The sequence below is a fragment of the Manis pentadactyla genome, chromosome 4 (assembly GCF_030020395.1).
Source record: "Manis pentadactyla isolate mManPen7 chromosome 4, mManPen7.hap1, whole genome shotgun sequence".
Classification (NCBI taxonomy): Eukaryota; Metazoa; Chordata; class Mammalia; order Pholidota; family Manidae; genus Manis; species Manis pentadactyla.
In genome coordinates, this window is record NC_080022.1 from 150,002,555 (window position 1) to 150,029,080 (window position 26,526).

The 26,526-nt window shown below is 44.1% G+C and overlaps 1 protein-coding gene across 1 annotated transcript; it reads right to left on the bottom strand.

The window, feature by feature from the left end:
• On the bottom strand, positions 1–21,549 carry SPACA3 (sperm acrosome associated 3). Its single transcript, XM_036879031.2, has 5 exons — positions 20,868–21,549; positions 5,108–5,373; positions 4,160–4,318; positions 3,783–3,861; positions 1–1,100 (listed from the first exon to the last, which is right to left on the bottom strand). Exons 2-5 carry the CDS (start codon positions 5,241–5,243, stop codon positions 1,034–1,036), a joined length of 441 nt encoding a protein of 146 aa, XP_036734926.1. The 5' UTR covers positions 5,244–5,373; positions 20,868–21,549; the 3' UTR covers positions 1–1,033.
• Between the last annotated feature and the right edge of the window lie 4,977 nt (positions 21,550–26,526).

A 26,526-nucleotide genomic window follows, 5' to 3' on the forward strand; every position in this document is an offset into this window, starting at 1 on the left:
ACATCCCTGGTGATCCAGAGACTCTGCCCACCTTCCTCATTTAGACACGGTTCATTCCAAGGGACCTGAGGCATGAGCTGGAGGTTAATGGGAGACAAAACTGCCTCCTTCGACCCTCCCACCTATTGAGGAAGGCAAATAACTGTAGTTTCCTGCCTGAAAGCCTCCGGCACCCTCCACCCCATCCTGCAGCCTCCCAGAGTTGTCTGGTGTGGAGTAAGAATGGTAGTTTCCTTACTCAGGCTATGACAGCTGCCATCCTTATCAGTGACACTTGGACCTCCCATAGCTAGAGGGCACTGGAGAGCCAGGTGAGAGCCGTAACTGAAGCCCCTGCTGGTTACCATGCACCAGTCACTGTTGGTTCCCCCGTTGTTTCTGCCATCACCAACTGGAGGGCCACAGCACCACAAGCCACCCTCTGCAACCCACAGCCACAGAAATAAGTGTCCCGAGGACCCTCCCAACAAGCCAGAGGTACGCACCAGACCCAGATAGGGTTGCCAGAGAAATAATAGGACACCTAACTAAATCTGAATTTCAGGAGCACAACAAATCATTTCCTAATATAAGTATGTCCTGTGCAATATTTAAGATTGTCTAATTCAGATCAAACTTTTAATTTTTCTTATAGCAAAATTCATCTGTTGTGCATCTCAAATTCAAAATCAACTCAGGCATCCCATTTTTGTTATTATTATTTGTTTGTTTTTGCTAAATTTGGCAAACCTAGATCCAGGTAAAGGGTCTAGGAAATTCTGCCAGGTGTGGGAAAGGGAGGCACTGATCCCAGGCCTCCAAGAATGAGGCAAGCCTTCCATGATAGGCTTGTTTCAGAGCCCACCTGAAGCCCAGCTCAGGTGAAGAAACCCTAAGATGCTCTGACGCCAACATGTCATCTGGAAACAATGATAGCTGAGAGCCACATTTATATTCAATTACATTTTATTAGTTGGCTTGTCTTCCCAAGCCTAGGTCAGGAACCAAACCGTATCTCCCATATAAGCATGGCCTGGTCCACCCAGACAGGATCTCAGATGTCACAGCCATCAACCCAGTCGCTGAGGTCCTTGCCCTGGCAGTGATGCCTCCAGGCCTCCCTGAGGATAGAGGATGGGGAAGAGGAGAGACCAAATCATCTGCAGTCTCTGGGCCCTGCTCAGAGAAGAATGGGAGGGAGGTGTGCACTCGAAAGCAGAAATGAGGTGAGGAGAGGAGCTAGCAAGGGAAAGAGAAGCAAGTCAATTACACTAACTAGCAAAGAACCCTCCAGAAGAAGAAAGAAAAGGAGAGAATGGCCCTTAAAAAGTTCATCTATGTAGGCTCCTTATTTTCACCAATGGAGCTAGAGAGTAATTTGCTTAAGTTCACCCTGGAGTCAGTGGCAAGTTCACCCGGGGTCCTGGGGCCTAGAGCCCCAGCCAACACTCTCCTACACCACACCTCTTCTGTTGAAAGGGATGCCCCTTTACATAAATACAGGCATACCTCATTTTATTGTGCTTTGCAGATACTACATTTTTTGCAAATTGAAGGTCTGTGGCAATCCCACATGGAGCAATCCTACTGGCACTGTTTTCCCGACATCATACGCTCACTTCCTGTCTCTGTGTCACATTTTGGTAATTCTCACGATATTTCTAGCTATTATTATATTTGCTATGGTGAGCTGTGACCAATGATTACAACTTGCTGAAAGCTCAGATGATGGTCAGCATTTTTAAGCAATAGTGTAGTTTTTAATTAAGGTGTGCACATTTTGTTTTAGACATAATACTACTGCATACTTAACAGCCTATGGTATAGTGTAGACATGACTTTTATAAGAAGTAGGAAACAAAAATTATTTAACTTGCTTTACTGTGATGCTTGCTTTATTGCAGTGGCCTGGACCCAAATGTGCAGTATCTCTGAGGTCTGCCTGCACAAGCCTTTACAGTGTACATAGCACTGTTCCGTTTATCTGCCACTCACCAGCAGCCGTATATGGTAGATTGGGCAGATATTATGTTCCTTGTATTCCAAATGAAAAACTGAGACTTAGGTGTGAAATTACTTGCTAAGGTCCACAGCTAGTAAATGACAGAACTTCCCCCACACCCAATTCTCCTTGGCTACCCATCTGGATCTTTCCGTTGTTGATAACTATAGTTTACAGGCTCTTTGATGGCCATTACCTTGGTTCAGCATCACACAAGTGTCCTGAAAAAGATAAGTAAGACCTTGGGGTCCTGGGGTCCCAAGTTCCTAGGGGTTCCAAACTGATAGCTAGTGTCCTCCATGATGTCATCACCAAAGAGCCCAATGACCAAGAGTGTCCCTTCAGGACCTCTATAGATCTATCAGCCAAGAACAGCTGATGACTGACTGCCTTGTCTGTCTCTTCTGTTAGACCATGAGACCCTTGATGGCAAAGACAGGTCTCAGCACCATCCCTGAAACCCAGCACCCAGCACAGAGCTTCGCACAGATGGGTTCTCAATAATTGCCTGTTGCAAGAGGAGTAAAGAGCACCCATTCTACCTTCTCGGACCACTTCCTATTATTCTCAGGGGTTATACATACCATGCATTTACTTCCAGTACACAGAAGAGAGTTATTCCAGGATTTAACCCAAAAGGACCTGCTTCTTCCAGCCCAGGGTGGTACCCTGAAAGCCTCAAGCCCTTGGATTCCTACTGAGCTTGCACTAACCCTTCCTATTTTATAGATGTGACAATGTCCTGCTGAGCTGTCCTCACTCCAGATTCAGTCCCTAGGACTTCAACTGTTCTCAAATCAACACATCTCCAAAGCTGGGGCCATCGTCAAAGCCCATCTCAGACCTTCTTTGTATTCATAGTCCTCTCACCTCCTGCTCTGTTTTATTGGCCACATCTCACCGGTCCCTATTCCTCCTCCACAGCCCCTCACACCCTGCCCCTCTCCTGTCCATCACCGATGCAACCAACCTAGTCCAGACCCTGTAGCTCTCACCCACACTCTTGCAAAGCCTTCCCGACTGGTACCCCTGCCTCTGCTCTCTGCCCCTCCTTCTGCTCTTGGGCTGACAGTTAATGTCTTCCAAATCACCCTTCCAGCCTGTCACCAGCACAGCTGTCTTTGGTCCTGGTGGTCCAGCCACATGGGGTATGGACCTTCTCCCGTACACATTCTGTCCTGGCTGGTCTCTCATCCAGCAATGGGAATAAAAGGGGTTTGGAGACTCTAAGCAGTAAAACTCCCATCAGAAGAGGCAGGGCCACTGCCTCAGAGGCAACTCTGAGAACCAAAAGTCTAATCCAGTGCCCTGTCGGGTTCTCCTCCAACTCCCTTGTCTGTGAGGATGGCTTCAAAGGCCATTTGTGGGAAGGAAGTGGGACAAGAGAAGGCTGACAGGATGAAGCTCCAAGCTCCCACCCACTCCAGGCAGGGCGCCTCTTTCATCTGTTGTACACCTGAAAACACATTTGCCTAGACAGAGATGCCACATTTAAAGACAAACATAAAAGGTTTACTAGGCCCATGGCTAGTCGGCAGGCCTTCCAATGTATGCAAATCTTGAAAGATGTTGGCTTGGCCCTGTGACCCCCAGTGAATTGCTTATCCTCCTGAAACTCAGTGTGTTGTCTGCATACTCAGGGGTGGTAGCCCCTACCACCAAAAGTTGTTGTGTGGATTAGGTCATGAAGCCACGGAATGGTCCCTGAGACAAAGTGGGCACCCGGGCATGGTTGGTTCCCTGAGGTTGTCCGCCAGTCCTGGCCACCCTCCCTTGGGGGCCTCCAGTCCAAGTTACCTACCAGGTGCCCAGGCCCAAGGGCTGCTGGCTTATTTTCATGGCACAGATAACAGCACTCTTAAGGTTAGGATTCAGCAAGTCTGGAGTGGGAGGCAAAGAAACACAGTGAGGGAGGAGGGGCAGAACTGGACATCCAGAGTCTGTCTGTCTGTCTCACATACACACCCTCCTCCACCCTTAACCCAACCCTGTCTCCTGACCCCTCTGGAAGCATAGGTATCACTCTAACACACCCCACATCAAAAGCAATCCCCCTCTATTCCTATAGCTCTCAGGACAGCCTCCCATCTGGGGCCCCAAGTCAGAGGCATGGAGGACCTCCTCACCACCTTCCCTACCCTGCTTTCCTTGCTAGCCCCAGCCCATGGCCCCGCCTACCGCTGCAGTACATGTGGCACAGATTGGGTTCATTTGAGCGGAAATTTTTGCACCACTTTCGGCTGTTGATCTGGAAGATGCCATTGTTTGTGCTTCCGTCAGCTTCGTGGTCCACAGCAGCTGTATTGAAGCCACTCGTGAAGTAAGCAAGACAGACCCCTGCGTAGGGTGGAGACACAGGCCTGTGGGCCAGATGATGCTGTTCCCCCAAGACCAGAGCCCTCACAGTGTGGGGCCCACATGCTGCCTCCTCAAGCACTGACTCTTGCTTCAAGGTGATCAGGACAGATACCCTCCCACCTATTTTGCAAATGAATCCACCAAGGTGGCAAAGTGACTTATTCAAGGTCATATATGCTACCAAGTAACAAGAATGAAGACTGAGCCTCAGGCCTCCTGACCCTTGGCCAGCAATCTTTCTGCTGTCTCTCTGTCCAGGACATAGTGAGGTCCAGGAAATGTTTGTGGAATGAATGAGCAAGAACTAAATCTTTAGAGGCAAGATTAGGAAGACACAGGTGGGACCTATAGAGAGGCCTAGGACTAGAGGAAAATGAGTCCAAGTGTGGCTGTACTTAGCAGCTTCTGCAGCTGCTGCCAGCAGGAGCAGTTCGGTATTAATGGTTTGCTCATCTTTCCCTAAGCTTCAGTGGGAATGTCCCATCCTTGTGGCTGTGATTAAGAATAGGGCCTCAGCTAGTCTGTTCCTCTGGCCTCTGACTTTAGCAGGAGGGAAATGAAAGGGCTGTACTGATGTGGCTGCCTGTTGCCTGCCTACTAAGTATTTAACTCCAGCTGGGTGCTGTCTGTCATCTCATCTAATCCTTTTATTTACAAAGGAGAGAGCTGAGGCTCAGAAAGCTCCCGAGGCCACACCCCCTGAGTGAGAAGTAGAAGGGAGAGGAGCAGGGGAGGGATCCTGGAGCCAGCCGGGGTGGGGGTGCTCACAGTCAGCCAGGCTGTGTCCCCGGTATCCCTCCAGGCCGAAATCCTGCAGCACTCTGGCCAGCTCACAGTGACTGTAGACCCTGGCCTGACCTGAGGTGAGCAGGCAGCTGAGCAGAACGGCAAAGGCCAGTGGCATGACCCCCAGCGGGCACCGCCACCTTCAGGGAGCCTGGCTCCTGGCTTCCATGCACCACGCTGGCCCAGCGCTGGGCTTTGAGATGGCAGGCACTCGGTGGCCCTAGTCGTCCACTCACGGAAGGCTCACCCTTGGAAGACGGGAAACAGGGAGATGGAGAGGAGGCTCCAGCACTGCAAACCAGGTCCCATAGTCCATGCCCTGAGATCTGCCAAAGGGTTCCCCAAGGCCAGCACCTCTCCCTTCCTGTCCTGCACTATGCCACCCTGCCTTGCAGAGAGAAGAGGAAAGGAAACAGGGAGCAAGTGAACAGAGTTTGAGCTCCCTACTACATGCCAGGCATTACTGAATCCTAAAGTCCAAAATTTCACAACTAGGAAGGGGCAAAGTCTGGAATGAGCTGAAAGATAATGTGACTCCAAAACCCCAGGAGGTGCGGCTGTGAGCAGATGTGCCCCGAGGGGATGGGCCGAGCAGGGTCATCAGTGTAAGTCCCCCTAAGCCCATCTGCCAAGGAAGCTGTGTCCCAGCACTGGGCTCCCTGGGCTGCCTCACATGGGGTCTGCTCTTTCTCCCATACACAAGGGTTAGGGTTAAGGTCAGGGTTACGGTTAGGGCTACTGAAACTCCCCTTCACGCCCACCGCTTGTCTAAACAATCACCTTGAAAAAGCCCCTCCTCCCTCGAGGCACACCTCAACCCCTTTGGTTTGCCCCCCTCGCTGCCACAATGGCTCTGCAGGCCACTCCCCAACATGCCCCCTGGGATGACCCCCTCCTCCGCCCTATCTCAGCCCCCTGCTCCCATGGCCTTGTCGTCTCTGCTTCTCATCACCCCACACTCTCCCACCTCAGTAACTCCCAATTCCAGCGTCTCCCTGACCGCCACCTCTGACGTGTCTTTCTCGTGAGCTCCCCCCACCACGCTTGCTCTCCATCTTCATGGTGTCAAAAGATGCAACAGTTCTCAAGCTGGAGAATGAGAGTCCCTACAAACATATGTCCCGTCCCTCTGGACCTTCTAGCTGTGGTGGGTGACAAGGAGGGTTAAGGGTGTGACTTTGCGGTGAGCCTTGAGTTTGAAGCCCACCTCTGTGTTTTACAACATCTCTAACTTTGAACACTTTCCAGGCCTCATTTCCTTCACCTATAAAATGGTGAAATTAATACCACCTGCCTTACAAGACTAACAAAAGAATGAAGCAGAAAGAAAGGCACGGAGGGAACTTCGCTCTTCACTCTACAACAGGTCAGTCCTTGCTGCTGTTGTGAAGGACTTCCAGCCCCAGCACTAACGCCCCCATTTCCCTCAAAGGGTATTCAAGACCCTCGGGACCGTCCTTGGGCCCCTGTTCCTCCCTGTCCCATCCCTTTAGCTCCCAGAGAACTCACCTCCTGCCCTGCTGAGAAAAACCAGGTGATCCCGTGTGGGGTTTCCTTCCTCTTTCTACAAGCCCCCTCCCACTTACACAGGCATCCGTAACCTCATCCACCCTCATCCTCGCCATCTGGTGTGAGGAGGACGTGCCCCTACCCCTGCGAGCCCACCTTTCCACTGGCTCTAGCTTTCACCCCTTCCATCTCTGGCCTTGCCCCACGGCCAGCCCTTCTCTCTCAGGACGGTCAGCGTCTCCTCCCCACCAGCTTCTCCTTCCTCTGCCTGCAGAGACACGCTTAGGTCCCCAGCTTCGAAAATACCTTCCTTTGACTCCCGTCAGTATCCATGCTGACCCATCTCTCCCCATCTCTTCTCACCTAAACTCTTAGGGGAAAGATGACCTTTTTCTCACCTCCACTTATTTTTTAAGCCAGTGTAATTTAGTTTCCCCACGGCCACTGGCGTGAAACTCTTCAGCCCCATCCAGAGGACCCATCAGTTCTGGCTCTATAGGGACTCGAAGCAGCATTTCACACGCGGGCCACCCACCTTGCTGAAACTCTTGCCCCTCCTGGCTTCCATGACGCTCCCCTCTCCCATGTTCCCTTTCTCCCAGGCTATTTCTTCTGATTCCCCTTTGTCAGAATCAGGTGTTCAGTGCTGATATGCTTTCTGAGCACTTCTACCTCGAACCCTCTTCTTTTCCACTTCAGGATACCCAACCGCAGCCCTGCTGTTACCTGCCTCCTGAAGGCTGTAGTGCCCCTTCCCCAGGGCCATGCACCCACATGCAGCTCCCTCCTGGACGTCTCTGCTTGGCTATCCCATTGTCACCTCACGCTGAGCATGTCTAAAACAGAGCCCGGGCTCCACTAAAACCAGCTCTTCCTATGCTTTCCCTTGCTTGGTCTGCAACTCGTAAAGGTTTCTTCAGTTAAACCCATTTATGCAAATTAGAAATTCGGATGTCATTCCTCACTCCTTATCTCCATCACTATATCCTTCCGCCGTCCCCAGTCAGTCAACCTCAAAGAGCTGTTGAATCACCTTCCCTCCGAAAGCACCATCTTCCCCTTATTTTAGGCATGGCATGCTGATGGTCCCTTGTATCCAGCTCTGACTCTTCTTCCAAACGATCCTACGCACATTCCCAGAATGCATTGTTGAAACAAAAAGCCTGGCCCTGTGACCCCCTTGCATAGCTCCCTTCAGCACTGCTCCAAGCATGGCCACGAGGCCCCATGTACCCAGCCCTGCTGACCTGTCGCTCACTTACGAGTTGTGGTAATGCCATACCGTGTGGTCGTGATGACCCTGCTCCCTAGAACAGTAACCTTCTCTCATTTCCATGGTTCACTCTTCCTCATATTTACGGGGTCACATCAGAGGTGAGCTCCCAGCTAAGTTCTCCTAACAGGCCACAGCCCCAGCACTCCCAAAGCACCCTGCACTCTGCCCACCCTCCCTCACTGGAGTGCAGTACACGTTCATCTTTCCCACCACAAAGAGAGCTCCTAGAGGCCAACCGCAGTCTTTTCTATCTTCATGTCCTAAGAGTCAAGTAGAGCTGCTGGTGTAGAGTGACTGATCAGTGCTGCTTCCAAAACGACAGTGCCCTGAGGTTATGGCCACAAGCACAGGAGCCCATTCATCAAAGTGTCGGGGTGAGAGGGAGGAAGACAACCTCTCTGAGTTCTTAAATCCTGGCTGGGCCTTTTCTGGATGTTTTCTGATTTAATCTCATCTAATCCTCTCAACTATTCAAGGGGGGTAGGATTCATATCCCCAATTTATATGTGAAGAAAAAATGTGACTGCTGTTCAGAGACTGTTTTCTGATTCTTTCTGTAGCAAAGTGACTTAAAAGTAGTTTCATCCTGAGTATTTCACAGCAGGTCTTGGGACATAAGGAGTCAGGTCTGGTGTTTCAGAGACTGAGACCTGCCAGCATGGTCTCTTTCTCTCAGCCCGTCACCCTCCCAGCCCAGGACCCCCCATCTCTGCCACCACCATTCTATTCCCAGATGAGTCCCAGGCCCTGGCTGATAGCTACAGGAGGAGGGGAAGGGGGCTAACCGATCAGGTGTCCTCACCAGAGCTGACACAGCAGTGGACCCCAGGCACCCAGCTTTAAAAGAATGGTGAGGGAAGGCAGGCTCCAGACCAAGGCAGGGCCTTCTGGAACTCCCCAGTTCTGTGACCTCATCTTCTAGAACCTTCTTCACCCAGTGAGCTTTCTCCCTGAGCCCCTGAACTTCTGGGCCTGGAGATATATTAGGAGTGTCCAAGCCCACCCCCTTGCCCACCTCTGCACGTGCACACAAGATTAAGGATGGTGCCTGTCCTGCCCACAGATCCTTCAGGGGGCCACCCAGTGATGGTGGTGGCAGGTGCCCACTGCCTCCCCAGGCAGCCTACCTCACTGTCTAACTCCTTTGACTGATAGAAAGTTCTTCTTCCTTAATGCCAAGTCACAAACCACCCCTTTTCTCCATCTGGATGATGATGATTCAATGCTGTCCACCCTGAGTCTTGAGAGAGAGAGATGTGAAACGGAAGGGCATGTGACAACCATGCCCCTTCTCCACAGGGGCCCCAGGTCAGAGCCTTTGGACTCAGGCTGGGAACAAACACAGGCCCTAGGGGCTACCATCTGGGTGAGCCGGTGAAAGTACCTTAACTCTCACTTTCCTTAATTCTTAATTGGGCATAACCTAGAACATCTTTAAGGAAGTACAGTGCTCAGCCCTCAGGGCACTCAACACACGGGAGCAGCTACTGCTAAGGGCCGAGCACAGTCAGAAGCACACGGAATCACACATGCTCACCCTATCTGCCTGGGCCACCCCCCAGACCAACCAGGTCAGAAGTGACAGTTGGCCCAGCATAGCATCACAACTTCTTTTTTTTTTAATGGTACAAACACTGAATATGTGATCTACCCTCAACAAATGTTTAAGTGTACAATACAGTATTGTTGACTGTAGGTACAATTTATACAGCAGATCTCTAGAGCTTATTTGCCTAACTGCAGTGTAATGCCCACTGATTAGTAACACCCTGTTTCCCTTCCCACAGTCCCCCACCACCCAGCAACCACCACTCCACTCTTTGATTCTATGAACCTCACTATTTTTTTTTGCGTAAAGTTGACATACATTATATTGGTTTCAGATGTACAACATAATGAGTCGATAATTGTATACTAGATGCTTGCCACAATAGGTGTAGATACCCCATTATCATACCAAGATATTACAATATTATTGGTTAAGTTCTCTGTTGTACTTACATCTCTATGACTAACTTATTTTACAATTTGCAGTTTGTACCTCTTTATCTCCTTTCCCTATTTCACTCATCAACCTACAGTAACCAACAGTCTGTTGTCTATATTTGTGGATCTATTTCTTTATTGTTCATTTTTTAGATTCCACATAGACGTGAAATCAAATGGAATTTGTCTTTCTCTGGCTTATTTCACTTAGAATGATACCCTCTAGGTCCATCTATGTTGTTGCAAGTGGCAAGATTTCCTTCCTTTTTATGACTAATGTTCCATTGTGTATATGTACCACATCTTCTTTCTCCATTCATCTATCGGTGGGCACTTGGGCTGCTTCCGTATCTTTGCTATTGTTAATAATGCTGCAGTGAACATAGGTGTGCATATATTTTTTCAGGTTAGTTAGCGATTTTGTTTTCTTCAGGTAAATTCCCAGAAGTGGAATTGCTGGGCCATATGGTATTTCTATTTTTGTTTTTTGAGGAACCTCTATATTTTTTTCCACAGTGGCTGGACCAAGCCGTATTTACAATGGTGTAGAAGGGCTCCCTTTTCTCCACATCCTCACCAGCACCTGCTATTTATTGTCTTTTGGATAGTGGCCATTCTGACCAGTGTGAAGTGATACCTCACTGTGGTTTTGATTTGCCTTTCCCTGATGATTAGTGATGTTGAGCATCTTTCCATGTGTTTGCTGGCTATCTGTATGTCTTCTTTGGAAAAATGTCTGTTCAAGTCCTCTGCCCATTTTTTAATTAGATTATTTGGGTTTTTTTAGTGTTGAGTTGTAAGAGTTCTTTTTATATTTTGGATATTAACCCCTTATCAGATATATCATTTGCAAATATATTCTCCCATATGGCAGGTTGCCTTCTGGTTTTGTTGAGGGTTTCCTTTGCTGTGAAGAAGATTTTTAGTTTGATGTAGTCCCACTTGTTTATTTTTGCTTTTGTTTCCTTTATCTGGGGACATGTATCCTTAAAGAAATTTCTCATGCTGATATTCATGATATTCTTGCCAATGTTTTCTTCTAAGAGTTTCATGGTTTCCAGTCTTACATTTAAGTCTTTAATCCATTTACAGTTTACTTTTGTGTATGATGTAAAACAGTGGTCTAGTTTCATTCTCTTACATGTGGCTGTTCAGTTTTCCCAACACCATTTATTGAAGGGACTGTCCTTACCCCACTGTATATTTCTTGCTCTTTGCCATATATTAATTGACCATATATGTGTGAATTTATTTCTGGTCTCTCTATTCTGTTCTGCTGATCTATGTGTCTATTTTTGTGCAAGTTTCATACTGTTTTAATCACTGTAGATTCGTAGTATAGCTTGAAATCAGGGAGTGAGATACCTCCTGCTTTGTTCTTTCTCAAGATTGCTTTGGCTTTCCAGGGTCTTTTATGGTTCCATATAAATTTTACTGTTCTTTGCTCTAGTTCATTGAAAAATGCCATTGGTATTTTTATAGGGATTGCACTGAATCTGTAAATTGCTTTGGGCAGGATGGCCATTTTCACAATATTAATTCTTCCTATCCATGAGCATGGGATAGAATTCCATTTATGTCTGTCTTCTTCAATTTCTTTCATCAGTGTCCTATAATTTTCAGAGTATAGGTCTTTCACCTCCTTGGTTAGGTTTATTCCCAGGTATTTCATTCTTTTTGATGCAATTATAAATGGAATTGTTTTCTTGATTTCTCTTTCTGCTAGTTTCTTGTTCACATATAAGAATGCAAAAACTTGATAACATGAGTGAATGTTGAAACCACAATGTTGCTCATGTGAAACCATCATAAGATTGTATATCATTGACAGCTTAATAAAAAAAAAAGTATGCAAAAAATTTCTTTATATTGATTTTGTATCCTCTTTGTTGAATCCATGCACTTGACTATTTTAGATATTTCATATAAGTGGAATCATGCAGTATTTTCTTTCCATGACCATCTTATTTCACTTAGCATAATGTCCTCAAGGTTCAGCCATGTTGTTGCCTATTGCAGAATTTCCTTCTTTTTTAAGGCTGAATAGTATACTGCTGTGTGTATGTACCACATTTGGTTTATCCATTCATCTGTCAATGGACATTTAGGTGGTTTCCACATCTTGGCTATTGTGAATGATGCTGCAATAAACAGAGGAGAGCTAACATCTCTTTGATATCCTGATTTCCACTCTTTTGGATAAATACCCAAAAGTGGGATTGCTGGATCATATGGTAGTTCTGCTTTCCCTAAAAATAGAAGAAACCTCCATTTTTCTTCTGTTTTGAGGAAGCTCCATACTTTTTTCCATAGTGGCTGCATCATTCTGCATTCTCTCTAACAGTATACAAGGATTCCAATTTCTCTACACCCTCACCAACACTTGGTGTCTTTTATATATATATATATATATATATATATATATATATATATATAATAGCTATCCTGGAAGGTGGGAGGCAATATTTCATTGTGGCTTAGTTTCATTTCCCTGATCAGTGACATTAAGCTTTTTTTTTCAGCTGCCTATTAGCCATTTGCATATCTTCTTTGAAGTAATGTCTCTTTGGCATCAATATTTCTTTTTTTTTATTATTATTAAGGTTTCACATGAAAAACATTGTGGTTACTACACTCACCCATATAATCAAGTCTCCTCCACACCCTATTGCAGTCACTGTCCATCAGCGTAGTAAGGGTATCAGTATTTCTTAAAAGCTCCCCAGCTGACTCCACTGCATAGCCAGGCTTGAGCCTTTATTCAGGGAAAAGAGCTCTGGACTCAGTGTCTTGCTCTGTCCCTGACTGGCTATTTAGTCTTGGGCACGTTAACCTCATTTCCTCATCTATAAAATGGATCCATTACCCTGCCCTTCCCACTGGAACTGATATTTAATCTCCCTGAGCCTCATTTTGCTTCTCTGTAAAATGGAAATAATCCTCCCTTGCTGTCTCAATGCATGAAGATGCTTACCACTTAGATCAGTACATTTTAGCTATTGTTTTTATTGTCTGGCCCTTGGTGGTGATTCTGCCTGGTTGAGTTTTTGGGTTCTTCCTGCATTAGCCTGCTTTTACCATTTTATTACTTCTCTTTATTGAGTAATCTTTCAGCTTATTTTGTTTTATTGTATGTTTTGTTATTTCTCACTTGACTTTCACTTTTAAATCGGGAATAAGAAACAGCAGCTCAAAAGAACAGTTATGAGGGCAGACAGGGCCCCAGTCAGAGATCAGAGGGTCTTTATTTCTCTGCTGAGTTCTGCTCATGTCAGATTTTGGCCACAACCCAGCAGAGATCCTCCAGCAGCTCCCTTCAGGTTTAAGCTCTCTGAACAGCTCTTACACTCCTGGTTCTCAGACCCAGGGGCACTTTAGAAAGGATGCTGATGCCTGGGTCCCACCCTAGACCAATTACATTGAAATCTCTGGCAGCAATTTTTTTTTTACACCTCCAGGTAATTCCAGAGTGATACCAGAAAGGAGAACCACTGCTCTAACCAGACTTTTTATAATTCCTTAAATGTGTGATTGTTTTACATCCATTGCCCTATATGATATTATATGTTATTTCTTCTATCAACCATACCCTTTCTGCTCCAACTCTCTGACTAGCTTCTCGTCCTCACTGAAGCATCACTGAAGCTTGACTTCCTCTCCTGGACTCCCTGGGCTGAGTTAGGATCCCCCACATCCATACACAGCATCCAGTACTAGTAGTTTGCAATCTCAGCCTCTATCACACTGCATCAGTATCTTCTTTCTCTACCACTCCTACCAGACCAGGAGATGCCTGATGGGTCTCTCGTGTCTATTTTCCCATTGTCAAGAACTAGATAAAAAAATGCTGTGTAAAAAAATGGAGAAATGAATGAAAATCACCTAGTTGGTTGATTCAGAAAACCTTCAGCTCAGAGGGCTCCATCAGGAGAGCACTGACGCTGACCCCAAAGGGTATGCCAGGGTTACTGTGGCAACTGAAAAATGAGTCCTCTGGCTGCAAGGAAGGAGACCCTGGAACTCCTAGAGAAAGGCCCATTCACTGATCTGCTCCAAACTTAGTGCACTGCAGACAGAACTGACCTCTTCTCAACAAGATGTGTCCTTATTCTTAACATCATTGATCACAGTATATGTCTGTAATTGCAAGACATTATTTGAGGCATGTAAAGTCACTAACCCTATGCTACATAGTCTTACACCAGCCTATCCTTTTAGTTTTGTGTCTCTGTTATTCTGTTGTCCTCCTTGTGATGGTTAATTTTATGTGTCAACTTAACTGGGCTACAGGGTGCCCAGATATTTGGTCAAACATCATGCTGGGTGTTTCTATGAGGGTGTTTCTGGATGGCATGAACACTTTTTTTAATAGAAAAATATTTGACATATAATATTGTATAAATTTAAGATGGACAACCTGTTAATTTGATACATTTATATATTGTAATATGGTTGCCATTATAACCATAATTAGCACCTCCATCATGTTACATAATTATTTCTTTTCAAAGGTTGGAATAATTGGATTCTAGTCTCTTAGCAAGTTTGATGATTATAATATTTGTTGTCTATATTCACTCTACTATGCATTAGATGAGATTAACATTTATTTATTTATTTATTTATTTATTTATTTTTATTTTTTTCTCATCAGTCTCCGATCTTCTGAAGCATAACAAACAAGTTCTTACATGGTGAACAAATTCTTACATAGTGAATAAGTTCTTACATGGTGAACAGTACAAGGGCAGTCATCACAGAAACTTTCAGTTTTGATCACACATTATGAACTGTAAACAATCAGGTCAAATATGAATATTCATTGGATTTTATACTCAATTTATATGTGAATCCCACATTTCTCCCTTATTATTATTATTATTTTTTTTAATAAAATGCTGAAGTGGTAGGTAGATGCAAGATAAAGGTAGAAAGTTTAGTGCTGTAAGAAAGCAAATGTAGATGATCAGGTGTGTGCCTATAGACTAAGTATTAATCCAAGCTAGACAAGAGCAACATAACATCCACGGATGCAGAAGATTTCTCTCAAAACAGGGGGGGTGAGGTTCTAAGCCTCACCTCTGTTGATCCCCAATTTCTCACCTGATGGCCCCCCTGCAACTGTGCCTGTCTTAGGTTGTTCTTCCCTTGAAGAATCTTACCCATCTCCGGCTAACCAGTCATCTTCCGGGGCCATACAGGGAAATGTAAAGTTGGTAAGTGAGAGAGAAGCAATATTGTTTGAAAAGGTTAGCTTTTTACTTCTTTGCAGATTTATGCCCTGTGGCTTTTATGCCCAGCATTTGTCTTGAGGTATATTTACCACTTGGAAGAATTATGATACTCGGTAAATTCGATCTGAGGCACAAATTCTATTTAAGGGTTGTAATTAGGAAGGAATAAGAAAAGCTATAGAAGTAGCAGATGGAAGAAAACATGGGAAGATTGATTATTTCTTTGACATATCTTCTTATAGAATAACTTAAGCATGTATAGGTTTTAAACTACTAATTAAATTGCACACACACATTAACATAATAGGAATACAGTTACATAACCAAAGCAGACCTACAATTACCAGCCATCTCCAGGGAAGCCAAGAAAACCAGTTAGGCACCCTAAGCATTTGTGAAAACTTATCTATGATATGATGGATATTGTCTAACTGAATTTGAATAGTTTGAGAAAAATCAGACAAATTAAAACAACACAATCCTGGGAACTGTTCACATCCCATATGTTCTTTTAACAGTAGATAGTCTGTAGTCTCAAGATTTTGGAGCGCTGCAACTTGCACTTCTCCTAATTCTTGGTTGAGTTCCAACAGTATAGATCCAGTCAAATTTGTTGTTTTACTCCTTCTTCATTCCAATGGCAATTCCAGGAACCAGTGGGATGAATGCAGCTACAACTGCAATAGCGCCAGGATCTTTGTTGAAGTTTTTTGATGATCATCTTCTGGAATGACTCTTCCAGAGTATGTTGATGTTGGAAGTTCTTCTTCATATCGTATCTTAGTTCATTTTCTGGGTAGCCAAATTAGGCTTTGACCCTCTGTATAAACACAAGCAGACCCTTTGCCCACACTTTGATATGCCCTTTATACCATTGTGAAGAACTTATTGGAGGTCACCACACAGGAACTGCTTTTTTTTTTTTTTTAAGAAAGGAATATTATCAGAAAAATGTACTTCCATAGCTGATCATCTGACACCCTTTAAATGATCAAAATTAAGGATATTTAAAGCATGCATTAATCGTTGATTTACAGTTAGTTTTATCCTATCAGGGAGTAATCCCCCTTTCCTTTTTTTTTTTTTTTTTGTTATCATTAATCTACAATTACATGAAGAATATTATGTTTACTAGGCTCTCCCCTATACCAGGTCCCCCCTATAAACCCCTTTACAGTCACTGTCCATCAGCATAGCAAAATGGTGTAGAATCACTACTTGTCTTCTCTGTGCTGTACAGCCCTCCCCTTTCTCCCACCCCTCCTATGCATGCTGATCTTAATACCCCCTTCGTCTTCCCCCCCTTATCCCTCCCTACCCACCCATCCTCCCCAGTCCCTTTCCCTTTGGTACCTGTTAGTCCATTCTTGGGTTCTGTGATTCTGCTGCTGTTTTGTTCCTTCAGTTTTTCCTTTGTTCTTATACTCCACAGATGAGTGAAATCATTTGGTATTTCTCTTTCTCCGCTTGGCTTATTTCACTGAGCATAATACCCTCTAGCTCCATCCATGTTGTTGCAAATGGTAGGATTTGTTTTCTTCTTATGGCTGAGTAATATTCCATTGTGTATATGTACCACATCTTCTTTATCCAATCTAGATGAGATTAACATTTAAATCAACAGATTGAGTAAAGTGGATTGCCCTCCTTGATCTGGGTGGGTCTCATCCAGTCAGGGGAAGGCCTGAATAGAACAAAAAGACTGACTTTCCCCAAATCAGAGGGAATTCCTCCTGCCTAATTGTGTTCAAACTGCGACATTGGCTTTTTTCCCTGCTTAGGGGCTTGAACTAAAACATCAGCTCTTCCTGGGTCTTGAACCTGACAGCCTTTGGACTGTCATAAATAAATCATATATAACCACTGTTCTAAGCGAATTTTTCTATCATTCCCTTTATGTGTTATCCTATTAGTTCTGTTCCTCTGGAGAACACTGACTGGTTCATTTCTCGTGTGAAATTGGTAAAAAACCATTCAACAGTCATCGGGTGCCTCATTCCATGTTCTTCCCTTCCGTGCCCTGGTGCCACTACTGGCTGACATTCTCCCCTCCCTCTCATGATCCGTGGCTTCTAAAGTGCAAGGCAGGTGGCTGAGAGCAGCCAGACCTGGGCTGGAGTCCTGGGGTCCTAAAACTTAGGTGCTCTGTGACTTTGGTGAGGCCCCTTAGCCTCTGGAGCCTCAAAATCCTCACCTATGAACTGAAAAGAACTACCACCAGGGCTTGTTGGGGGAATTAATGAGACAACATGCAAAGCATCTTGCAAGAACCTAGCACCAAGCAGACACTCAAGAAAAGGTAGTTTTAATTATTGTTACTTTTGGGGCAAGGATACCATGTAACCATACTTTTGAGAACTGCACTTGAATTGTCAAAAAGGCTCTGAGTAAAAGGGCCTAAAAGGTATTGTAGAGTAAAAGCAGAGCTTGTTTTAACTTCTCAAGGGCCTTTCTTCATCCAAATTTGTGCCATACTGTGCCTCACTGAAGTCACATGATCTCTGGGTAAGCAGGGAATTACTCTACCAGCATTCATCATCTTGGACTTATATCCTAGGGATTTGCTCTCAGGGAAACTGATACAGCTGAAAGAAAATGGAGAAACATCCATCTTGGAAAGAGAGCTTGCTCATCCCTGTCCTGCTCCCCCAACATCCTGATGTCCTCCAGAAGTCAAAATGGTTCTTCCGTATCTGCTCTCTGGATGGTACTCCCAGCTGTCTCATCTGGGACTGCAATCATTTCCTAACTGTTCTCCCTGCATCTAAATGATAGAGCTGGGTACACCATTCCCCATTTTTAAACCTTTGCTGGCTCTCTGTCACTTGCAGGACTAAGTTCAGCCAACTCAGTTCAGCAGACACCTGGTCCTCCACGGGCTGTCCTCTCCCAACTCCTCCAGCCTTCCGTCCCCTGCAACACCACCCTGTGGGCTTCCACAGCGCTAACCTACCAACTCTTCCCCAGACTCTTCTGCCTGAATTTTCACCTTACTGGGCACCAATAACTCTACTTCACCCTTCAAAATCAGCCCAGCAGTGCAACTTTTGCAGAAAGTATTAATCCAACACTCTCTACCTCCTAAATCCTCCAATCTATTTTATTGCCCCATGCCTTGAGTTTATCCCCATCTCAGAACTACTACATCACACTGTAATTTATGGTGTATGTGACTGTAGCCCTGTCTATGTCCTCTTCCAGAGCCAGGAGTGTATTATATTTAATCTCTGTACTTTTTGTTACTGTTGATGGGTGAGGCTCACAGAAGGCATAGGGTAAAGGTTATGTGAATGCATTTAAAAACACACAGGTTGGGGAGAAAGGAAGATGCATTTAACTATAAAGGGCCAGCACAGGGAAGATTTTGTGGTGATGGGGCAGTTCTGTATCTTGATTGGGCTGGTGGGTACACAAATCTATGTGTTATAAGATGACATAAGACTACACACACACATTGTAGCAATACCGATGCCCTGGTTTTGATATTATGCTATAGTCATATAAGATGTCACCATTGGGGGACCTGGATGAAGGGTACAGGGGATCTCTCTATACTATTTTTGCAACTTTGTGTGAATCTACTATTATTTGATAGTAAAAATTGTTTTGAAAGTTAAAGTGTACATGTTTACAATAGCCAAGATATGGAAGCAACCTAAGTACCCATCAGTAGATGAATGGATAAAGAAGAGGTGGTGCATATACACAATGGAATATTATTCAGCCATAATCCTACCATTTGCAACAACATGGGTGAAGCTAGAGGGTATTATGCTCAGTGAAATAAGCTAGGCAGAGAAAGACAAGTACCAAATGATTTCACTCATTTGTGGAATATAACAACAAAGCAAAACTGAAGGAACAAAACAGCAGCAGACTCACAGACTCTGAGAAGGGACTAGCGGTTACCAAACGGAAGGGGTTAAGAAGGGTGGGTGGGGAGGGAGGGAGAAGGGAATTAAGGGGCATTATGATTAGCACCCATAATGTAGGGGGTGGTCACAGGGAAGGCAGTATAGCATGGAGAAGACAAGTAGTGACTCTATAGCGTCTTACTACGCTGATAGACAGTGAATGCAATAGGGTGGGGGTGGGGACTTGATAATATGGGTGAATGTTGTATCCACAATGCCGCTCGTGTGAAACCTTCATAAGATTGTATATCAATGATACCTTAATTTAAAAAAAGTTAAAGCACACAATCGAGTTTGGCTGTTCTCACTAATAAAATAATTAGAAATGAGGAGCAGTCAACTCTGGAGTTTTCCACAGAGTCTTATTTAAGATTATTTAAAATGACTGGCTAGAAAGTGAATGATTAGAACATAAACATAACCCAACTGTGCTTCGACATCTGGTCTATTTAGAATTGTGGCAAGTTTCTGCTCTACAGGCCTTCAGACCAGGGTCTAAGTGGTTAGAACCCTGAGTATAATGAATCAGGTCAGTGTGGCCTCAGGAGCTGAACAAGGTCATCTGTGATGAAACCACCTAAGAAAAACAAAGCTTCTGGTACATTATCTGATCAGATAGAGAAAGGCTGAACAGGAGGGTGAAAACCGCATGCCTGACCTATGACTTTCGGCAACCATGAGACCTAAAAATCTGAGTCTACTTCCTTAGCAATTTGGAAACCCACACAACTGAGAGATGCTAATAGGTGAGGCTTCCAGTAAACTGACCTTCAAAGGCTTAAGGCCTCTATAAATCCAAGGCCTCTGAAATCCTGAGATTCCTAGTAACCAGTGGAGGACTAATGCTGATGACTTTAAGAGCCTAGAACCTCAGGAGCCTGGGACCCCCAATAACTGATGTCTCTAAGAACTTGGGGCCTTGGGGAACCAGGAAACCTTTAATAAGTCGAAAAATTGAATAACCTGGGGCTCCTAACAACACAAGACCTATAATAAACTGAGACTCTTAGCAACTCAGGTCGCCTAGCAACCTGAGAACTCTAATTATGAGAGACTCCTAGCAACCAGGGAGATTGCACAGTCTGGGGGCCCAGCACACATAAGACCCTGGACAGAGAATGCCTCTCTGTGGTGACTGCATGCTGAATCTTGAGAAGCAATGTTATCTAAGAGATAAAGGCAGAATTGGGGACCCAAGACCTGTGTGTGTTTAACATTCTGATTCGGCCATTTATTAATGTCCTTATCAGTTTCCTTACATATAAAATGAGAATGATAATTATAAAATCTAGTTCATAAAATTACTTTGAAAGTCATAAGAAAGCTTATAAAGCATTTTAACAGCTATACATGCACATGTTGCCATTTCTGACTATACCCTCCTTCCCATCATATTCTGTCAATTCTACTTCCAGAACATCTTTCCCATCTAGTCCAGCTCCATCACCACCACCAAAGTTTAAGGCCCCAACACTTCATTGTCCACATTGCCACCAGTTATCTTTCCAACACACAAGTCCTATCATGTCACTTCTGCCAACAGGCTTCCACCGGCCAGAGTCAAGTTCAAGCTCTTTGGCATAGAACACAGACTCTTCACAATCAGGCCCTACCTTTCCATCTTCTTCTTTGATCATTCTCCCAGTGCCTATGTCCTTTATCTACTCCTAAAAGAAACTTGAGAGGTAGGAACATTTCAGTTTTACAGATAAAGGGGGGCTGAAAGAAGTAGCTTAGCTTAAGGGCATACAGCCTTGAAGCACAGATTTGAAACTAAGCTCAACCCCAAAACCCAAGCTCTTTGACTACGAAGCGATCGGTACCTCTCAGAAGGTTCCAAAAATGTGATTCTCTGCTTTCTTTCTTAATAAACGATCTTTGGTCTTATTCCAAAACCCCTTCAACCTTTTTCTGCAGGAGCAACCGGACAACACACATTGTTGTAGCTCAAGGATTTACACCAGGGGGCACTCTCCATACACACAGAAACTTAAATACTCATCAGACCTAAGAGACTATTGAGACCACATCCAGTGATACTTAACCTGTGGCCTGTCTCCTTTTGCCATTTGGTTCATGGTGTAATTTTAGGTAAATGGTTAGAAACTGGCCTCCACGTTGCTGCTCCTCAAAAGGCCCATTATTAACATTTTAGTGGCTAAAACCATTTAACATCTTTCCTGTCAATGAAACAAGTTAATCTTGAGTTTTAAGAATATACATTTTCCTTCATAGGACTAAATAAAGATAGTCTCATTTTTAATTGAAATTAATCTAGCCTGTAAACATCTTTATTTGCCCCATTTGAGTCTCAGGGTGGGGGTATGGGGAGGCTGATGGGGAACAGCCGGGAGATTGCTCAGCCCTGGTGCAATCCAACAACCTCTTTTGATAAGCGGGAGGACAAAAATCCCTAGAGGAAAAGCAAATTGCTCCAGGACCCACAGCAAGTTAAGAGTCAGGGGAGGGACCAGATCTAACTTTCCAGAACATAATTTCATATTAACACACCCCTCCTGTAATTAACAAATACCATGTAAGCGGAGCCCTCTGACATTATTGCTAATGGGCCCAGAGCACAGATTGAGGGACAAGTGGCCTACATATTATATGGGGCTCCTTCTGGTTTGTGGAAAAGAAACCATAATTTGGTTCTATGGGTCTGTTCACCCCTCTGAACACCTCCCTCTCCATCTGTGAAGTGGGGATAATGATACGTACCTCTCATAGGTCTGCCTTTCATGCTGTGCTTCTTTGGCACCTTCCCCACACCTCTCTGAGAGCTGTTCTCTCCAGGTTGAGGCCAGGCACCCCAGCAGAGCTCTCCCAAGGTGCTGTTGGGTGGAGGGGGGAGGAGGAAAAACTTTCTCCCCTTAGCACCCAAAATCAACTTCCCTCCCAAACTGCTAGGGAAGAGCTGAGCTGCAGGTTCATGCTGCTCAATGGGCTTCTTGGGTACAGGTGATTTTGTCCCCTCAGGGGCTGCTTAGCAATGATTACAGGAATTTTGGGTAACCACAATGAGGATAGGGATGCTACTGGCATCTGGGGGGCAGAAGCCAGAGATACAGTGCCCAGGACACCGTTAACACAAAGAGTTCTTGAGCCCAATGGTCAATCATGCTGATGTTGAAACACCTTGCTCGACAGCACAGAGCAACTCCAGTCTGGTTCCCCAGGTGCCCTGCCCTTCTGTATGGTGTTACACGAGCCATCGCATCTCTAGGCTGCATTCAGTCTCCTGACCTGTAAAAGGACATTGTGGTCTGGTTTGACGATCTGATCTACACGGCCCCTCCTAACACTGTCGTCTTCTAGCTGTGCTTCCTGTTGACTTTACTTGCATTGTTTTGAAAGACCATAAACACACAAAAATGAGTATGCTTGCCTGTATTTCTTCAAGTATAATAATTATTCTTATGTTACCATTCCTATATTGGTAAGAGGAGAAAAAGGGAATAAATAACCTTATGTAGTTGGTACTTAATAGATAACATTTATTTTTCTACAAAAAAAATCATAATAGATCAGCAGGGGAAAACAGTTCAAAGGAACTATGATTTACAGAAAAGTGTCTTCATTCAATAGCCACCAGGAAGGAGGGACCTCTGAAACAATCATATTTTTTTGAAACTTTCCAATGGACAGCAATGGATCTTAGGCTTTGCAGGCAGCCTCATGAGGTGAAAAGCACTTGGGCTTTGGAAATACACAGGCTTGTAGTTGAGCCTCTGACCCACCCTAAAGAGAAATGTTTCTGTCAGAAAGTTTTAGAAGTTTGCACTGGAAGAATCTTTCAAGAGCTCAGTCAATACAGAGTGGTGATTATAAAGTTTCAATGCCAAGTATAACCTGGGTTCAAACCCCTCCTCTGCCATTCCCTCTGACTGACCTAATTGTCAATAGGGATGATAATAATGCAAATTAATTAGGAGCCTTGTGAATTTCAAGTGGGAGAAAATACCCAGTTAGTGCTTAATAAATGTTACCTTTTGTTATTATGTGCTAAGAACCACAGATGGGTCTCAGTCAATGTATTGCCTGTCTAGACTCACTTGCATTCTTATCAATACTTCCATGAGAAATGACATTGTTACACCTCCTATGGTTCCGTGACAAAGATGTTTGGTGGCCAGTGGCACCCTCCCACCTACACACACACACACACTTGCTCACACTCATTTTACATGTGGAAAAGAGCATTGGTTGTTGAATCAATATAAGGATCTGAAGGGTGAAGCATATTAACTTCCATTTTTTAAACCCCAGTATCTTCTCCCTTCCTCCATCACACCCCTAAAAATGTGTGCATCAGTAGAGGTTAAGATGACCACTTTTTAAAGTTGGGAGGGCATTATCCTACCCCAGAGCAGTGGTAAAGAAAGCAATCTTATAAAACAAAATCTGTCCCATGGTTAAGCCAAGACCATCTTTTATTGATTAAGGGTCAACTAAGATGTAGATAAATTAAGCTATGCAGCTACCTAATACTCTGAAATGCCAAGTCCTAAGGCTAAACATCTACAATCAAACATTCAAAATACAAAGAGATGCAACCCCCGGGACTGATCAGAACTTATGCCATTCCACTGGATCTAAAATCCAGATAGCCAGCATCTCACTAAAGTTACCACTTGGAGGACTACAACAGAGCTCAGAACCCACACTGCTTAAAACAAGTCCTGCAAACATGCACAGGATTTGTGGGACGGTAAGGCAGATCTGTAAACTCCCAAGTGTGTATTTCTAGTGCTGGGAATGTGGAGTGAGTCGGGCTTGGCAGAAGAGACAGACAGACAGGAAGACAGAGGAGACAGAAGGGGATACTTGGCACCCATATGAGAAAGAGAGGCAAACAGCAGCTACCCTGTTCTAGTTCCTTAAGCATTTTAAATGAGTGCAAACTTGCTCTTCTCCTGAATAATCCTTCATTTCTCCAGAGAAAGTGACTTCTGTTATCATTCGGTTTCCTCATCAAAGGAAGCTAATTTGTACAAAGGCAATGGAGTTATTCCATAAGCTTTTATCAAATTATTTTATCAGAAGAATTGAACACTTGGTCTTAAAAACCACCCACTTCCCTTTAGTCTAGGGCAAGAGGTTGAGAACAAGCCAGGTCAGACAGAACTCAGGACAGGGTTGGGTAAGGGGAGAATTTCAGCTCTAGGGCCAGCCTCTGGCTTCTGGAGAAGGCAGCCCTAAAGGTTCAAGGCACTAAGTAACACAAGCTCAAGGGTAAAAGCAGCAGATGCCAGGAAAGCTGCTCTGGCTGGTGTGAATGCCCAGCAGCAGCAAGTCTGAGCAGCCCGCCAAAACCAGGCTTACAAAAGACATCCTGGAAAATCTGTCCATCTGGGGCAAGACACCAGCAAGTGGGCCTGGGACAGCAGTTCTCTGACCCTATTTTTTTGACCAGGCCTGTGGAGCAGAACTGGACAACCCACAGCTTGCAGCCAACCTGAGCTGAGCCCAGTATAGGTGAGCCAAACCCTAGCCAACAGGCAGGCCCAGAAGCCCAAGGTAAATACTTGCTGTTAAGTCCTTGAAATTTCAAAGTTGTTTGTTATGCAGCAATATTGCTGACTACACGATGCCTTTTAAGACCCTTCCAATGCCTTCATTTAAAAAGAGTCCAGTTATTTAAAAAAAAAACTGAAAAACCCAAACACTACTCGGTCTTATTACTTTGAAGAACAATTTCACAATAACTAGTAAAGCTGAAGATGCAGATAGCTTACCATTCAACTATTCTACTTCTAGAGCAAGGGCCAGAGAACTTTTTTCTGTAAAGGACCAGAGAGTAAAGATTTTAGGCTTTTCAGACTATATTGTCTCTATCACCCTGATCAACTCTGCCATTTTGGCATGAAAGCAGCCAGAGACAATATTCAAATGAATGCCTGTGGCTGTGTTCCAATAAAACTTCTTGATGGATGCTGAAAACTGAATTTCATATAATTTTTATGTGCCACAAAATATTCTTATTTTTCATCCATTAAAAATATAAAAACCATCCACCAATGGGTGACTAGATAAACAAAATGTGGTATACACCTACAAGGAATATTATTCAGCCTTAAAAGGAAGGAAATTCTGATGCATGATGCAGTATGGATGAACCTTGACGACATTATGCTGAGTGAAGGAATCCAGGCACAAAAGGGCAAATACCATATGATTCCACTCCTTTGAGCCACCTAGAAGGTCGAATTCATAGAGACAGAAGGTAGAAAAGTAGACAAGGGGAATAGGGAGTTTTTCATTTAATGGGCACAGAATTTCAGTTTAGGATGATGAAAAAGTTCTGGAGAAAGACAGTGAGTGATGGTTCCACAACAATGGATTTACCATCCGATAAAGTTTAATGGTAGATAAATAGGTATTCATTGTGCTCCCTTCTATTCTTGTCTAATCTTTGAAATATTTCATGATGAAAAAAATTAATTCAGGAACTGCACACCTATAATGTTTAAGTGGTAAATGTTATGCTATGTGTATTGTATAGCAATTTTTAAAATTAAAATCAAAAAGAAAAAACTAAAAACCATTCTTTCACAGCCCCATAGAAAAACAGGTGGTGGTCAGATTTGACCTATGGGCTGTAGTTGCTAACGCTTGCCCTAAAGAAACTCTCTCATGTGTGTCCCAGGAGACAATATAATTTCATATAATTTAGGTTATAAAAAAGGAAATCATGTAAATATCCAACAACAGGAAAATGGAGAAATACATTGTGCTATAATTATTCAGAGGAAGACCCGATACATGGAGTATGCCACAATTCATATATAAAATTTTAAACCTTGCTGAATAATTGCATTAATGGATATATAAATATGTAGTGAAAGCATAAAAACATACACAGGAATGATAAACACAGGATTCACGATAATAGTTACTTCCGAGGAGGTGGGAGAAGAATGGGAAAGGGGGTGGGATATAGAGGGAGTTTCAAGTATATCAGTAATGTTTTTTCTTTAAATGAGATCTGATGCAAATATGACACAATGTTAAGATCTCATAAAGTTTAATAGTAGATAAATAGGTATTCATTGTGCTCCCTTCTATTCTTGTCTAATCTTTGAAATATTTCATGATGAAAAAAATTAATTCAGAAAGGGGAAAAAAGCAAAAGGAGGAATAATTTTTTTTTTAAGAAAAAGAAAGAAACCATCAATTTCAAAATATGCCAGTAGCTGCAACCAGGAATGACAGGACTGGTAACCAGCCCAGCCCAGTGGGCTCTCAGGCTTCTTCTGTTCAATGGCTTAGCACTCAGGTGGACAAGCCTGATGCAGAGGCCATTGTTCGGAACCGAAGTGCAGTTCTCTCCGTGAACTTGTTCCCCTGTGGCTGGAGAAACAAGGTTGGCAGGGCCCAGACCACCTGAGAACCACGTTCCAGCCACTTTCCAGAGGCAAGCCTACCCACACCCAGAAAGTGCAAGAAGACATTTCAGGGCTTCAGGATGTTTTGTTGTGA

Coding starts and splice junctions, on each gene's coding strand:
- SPACA3 (XM_036879031.2), bottom strand. CDS start 5,243: ATGCCACTGGCCTTTGCCGTTCTGCTCAGCTGCCTGCTCACCTCAGGT. Junction 4,319..5,107: donor GGGACACAGCCTGGCTGACT/GTGAGCACCCCC, acceptor CACCCTACGCAG/GGGTCTGTCTTGCTTACTTC. Junction 1,101..3,782: donor CCCTTGGGCCTGGGCACCTG/GTAGGTAACTTG, acceptor CTCTATCCTCAG/GGAGGCCTGGAGGCATCACT.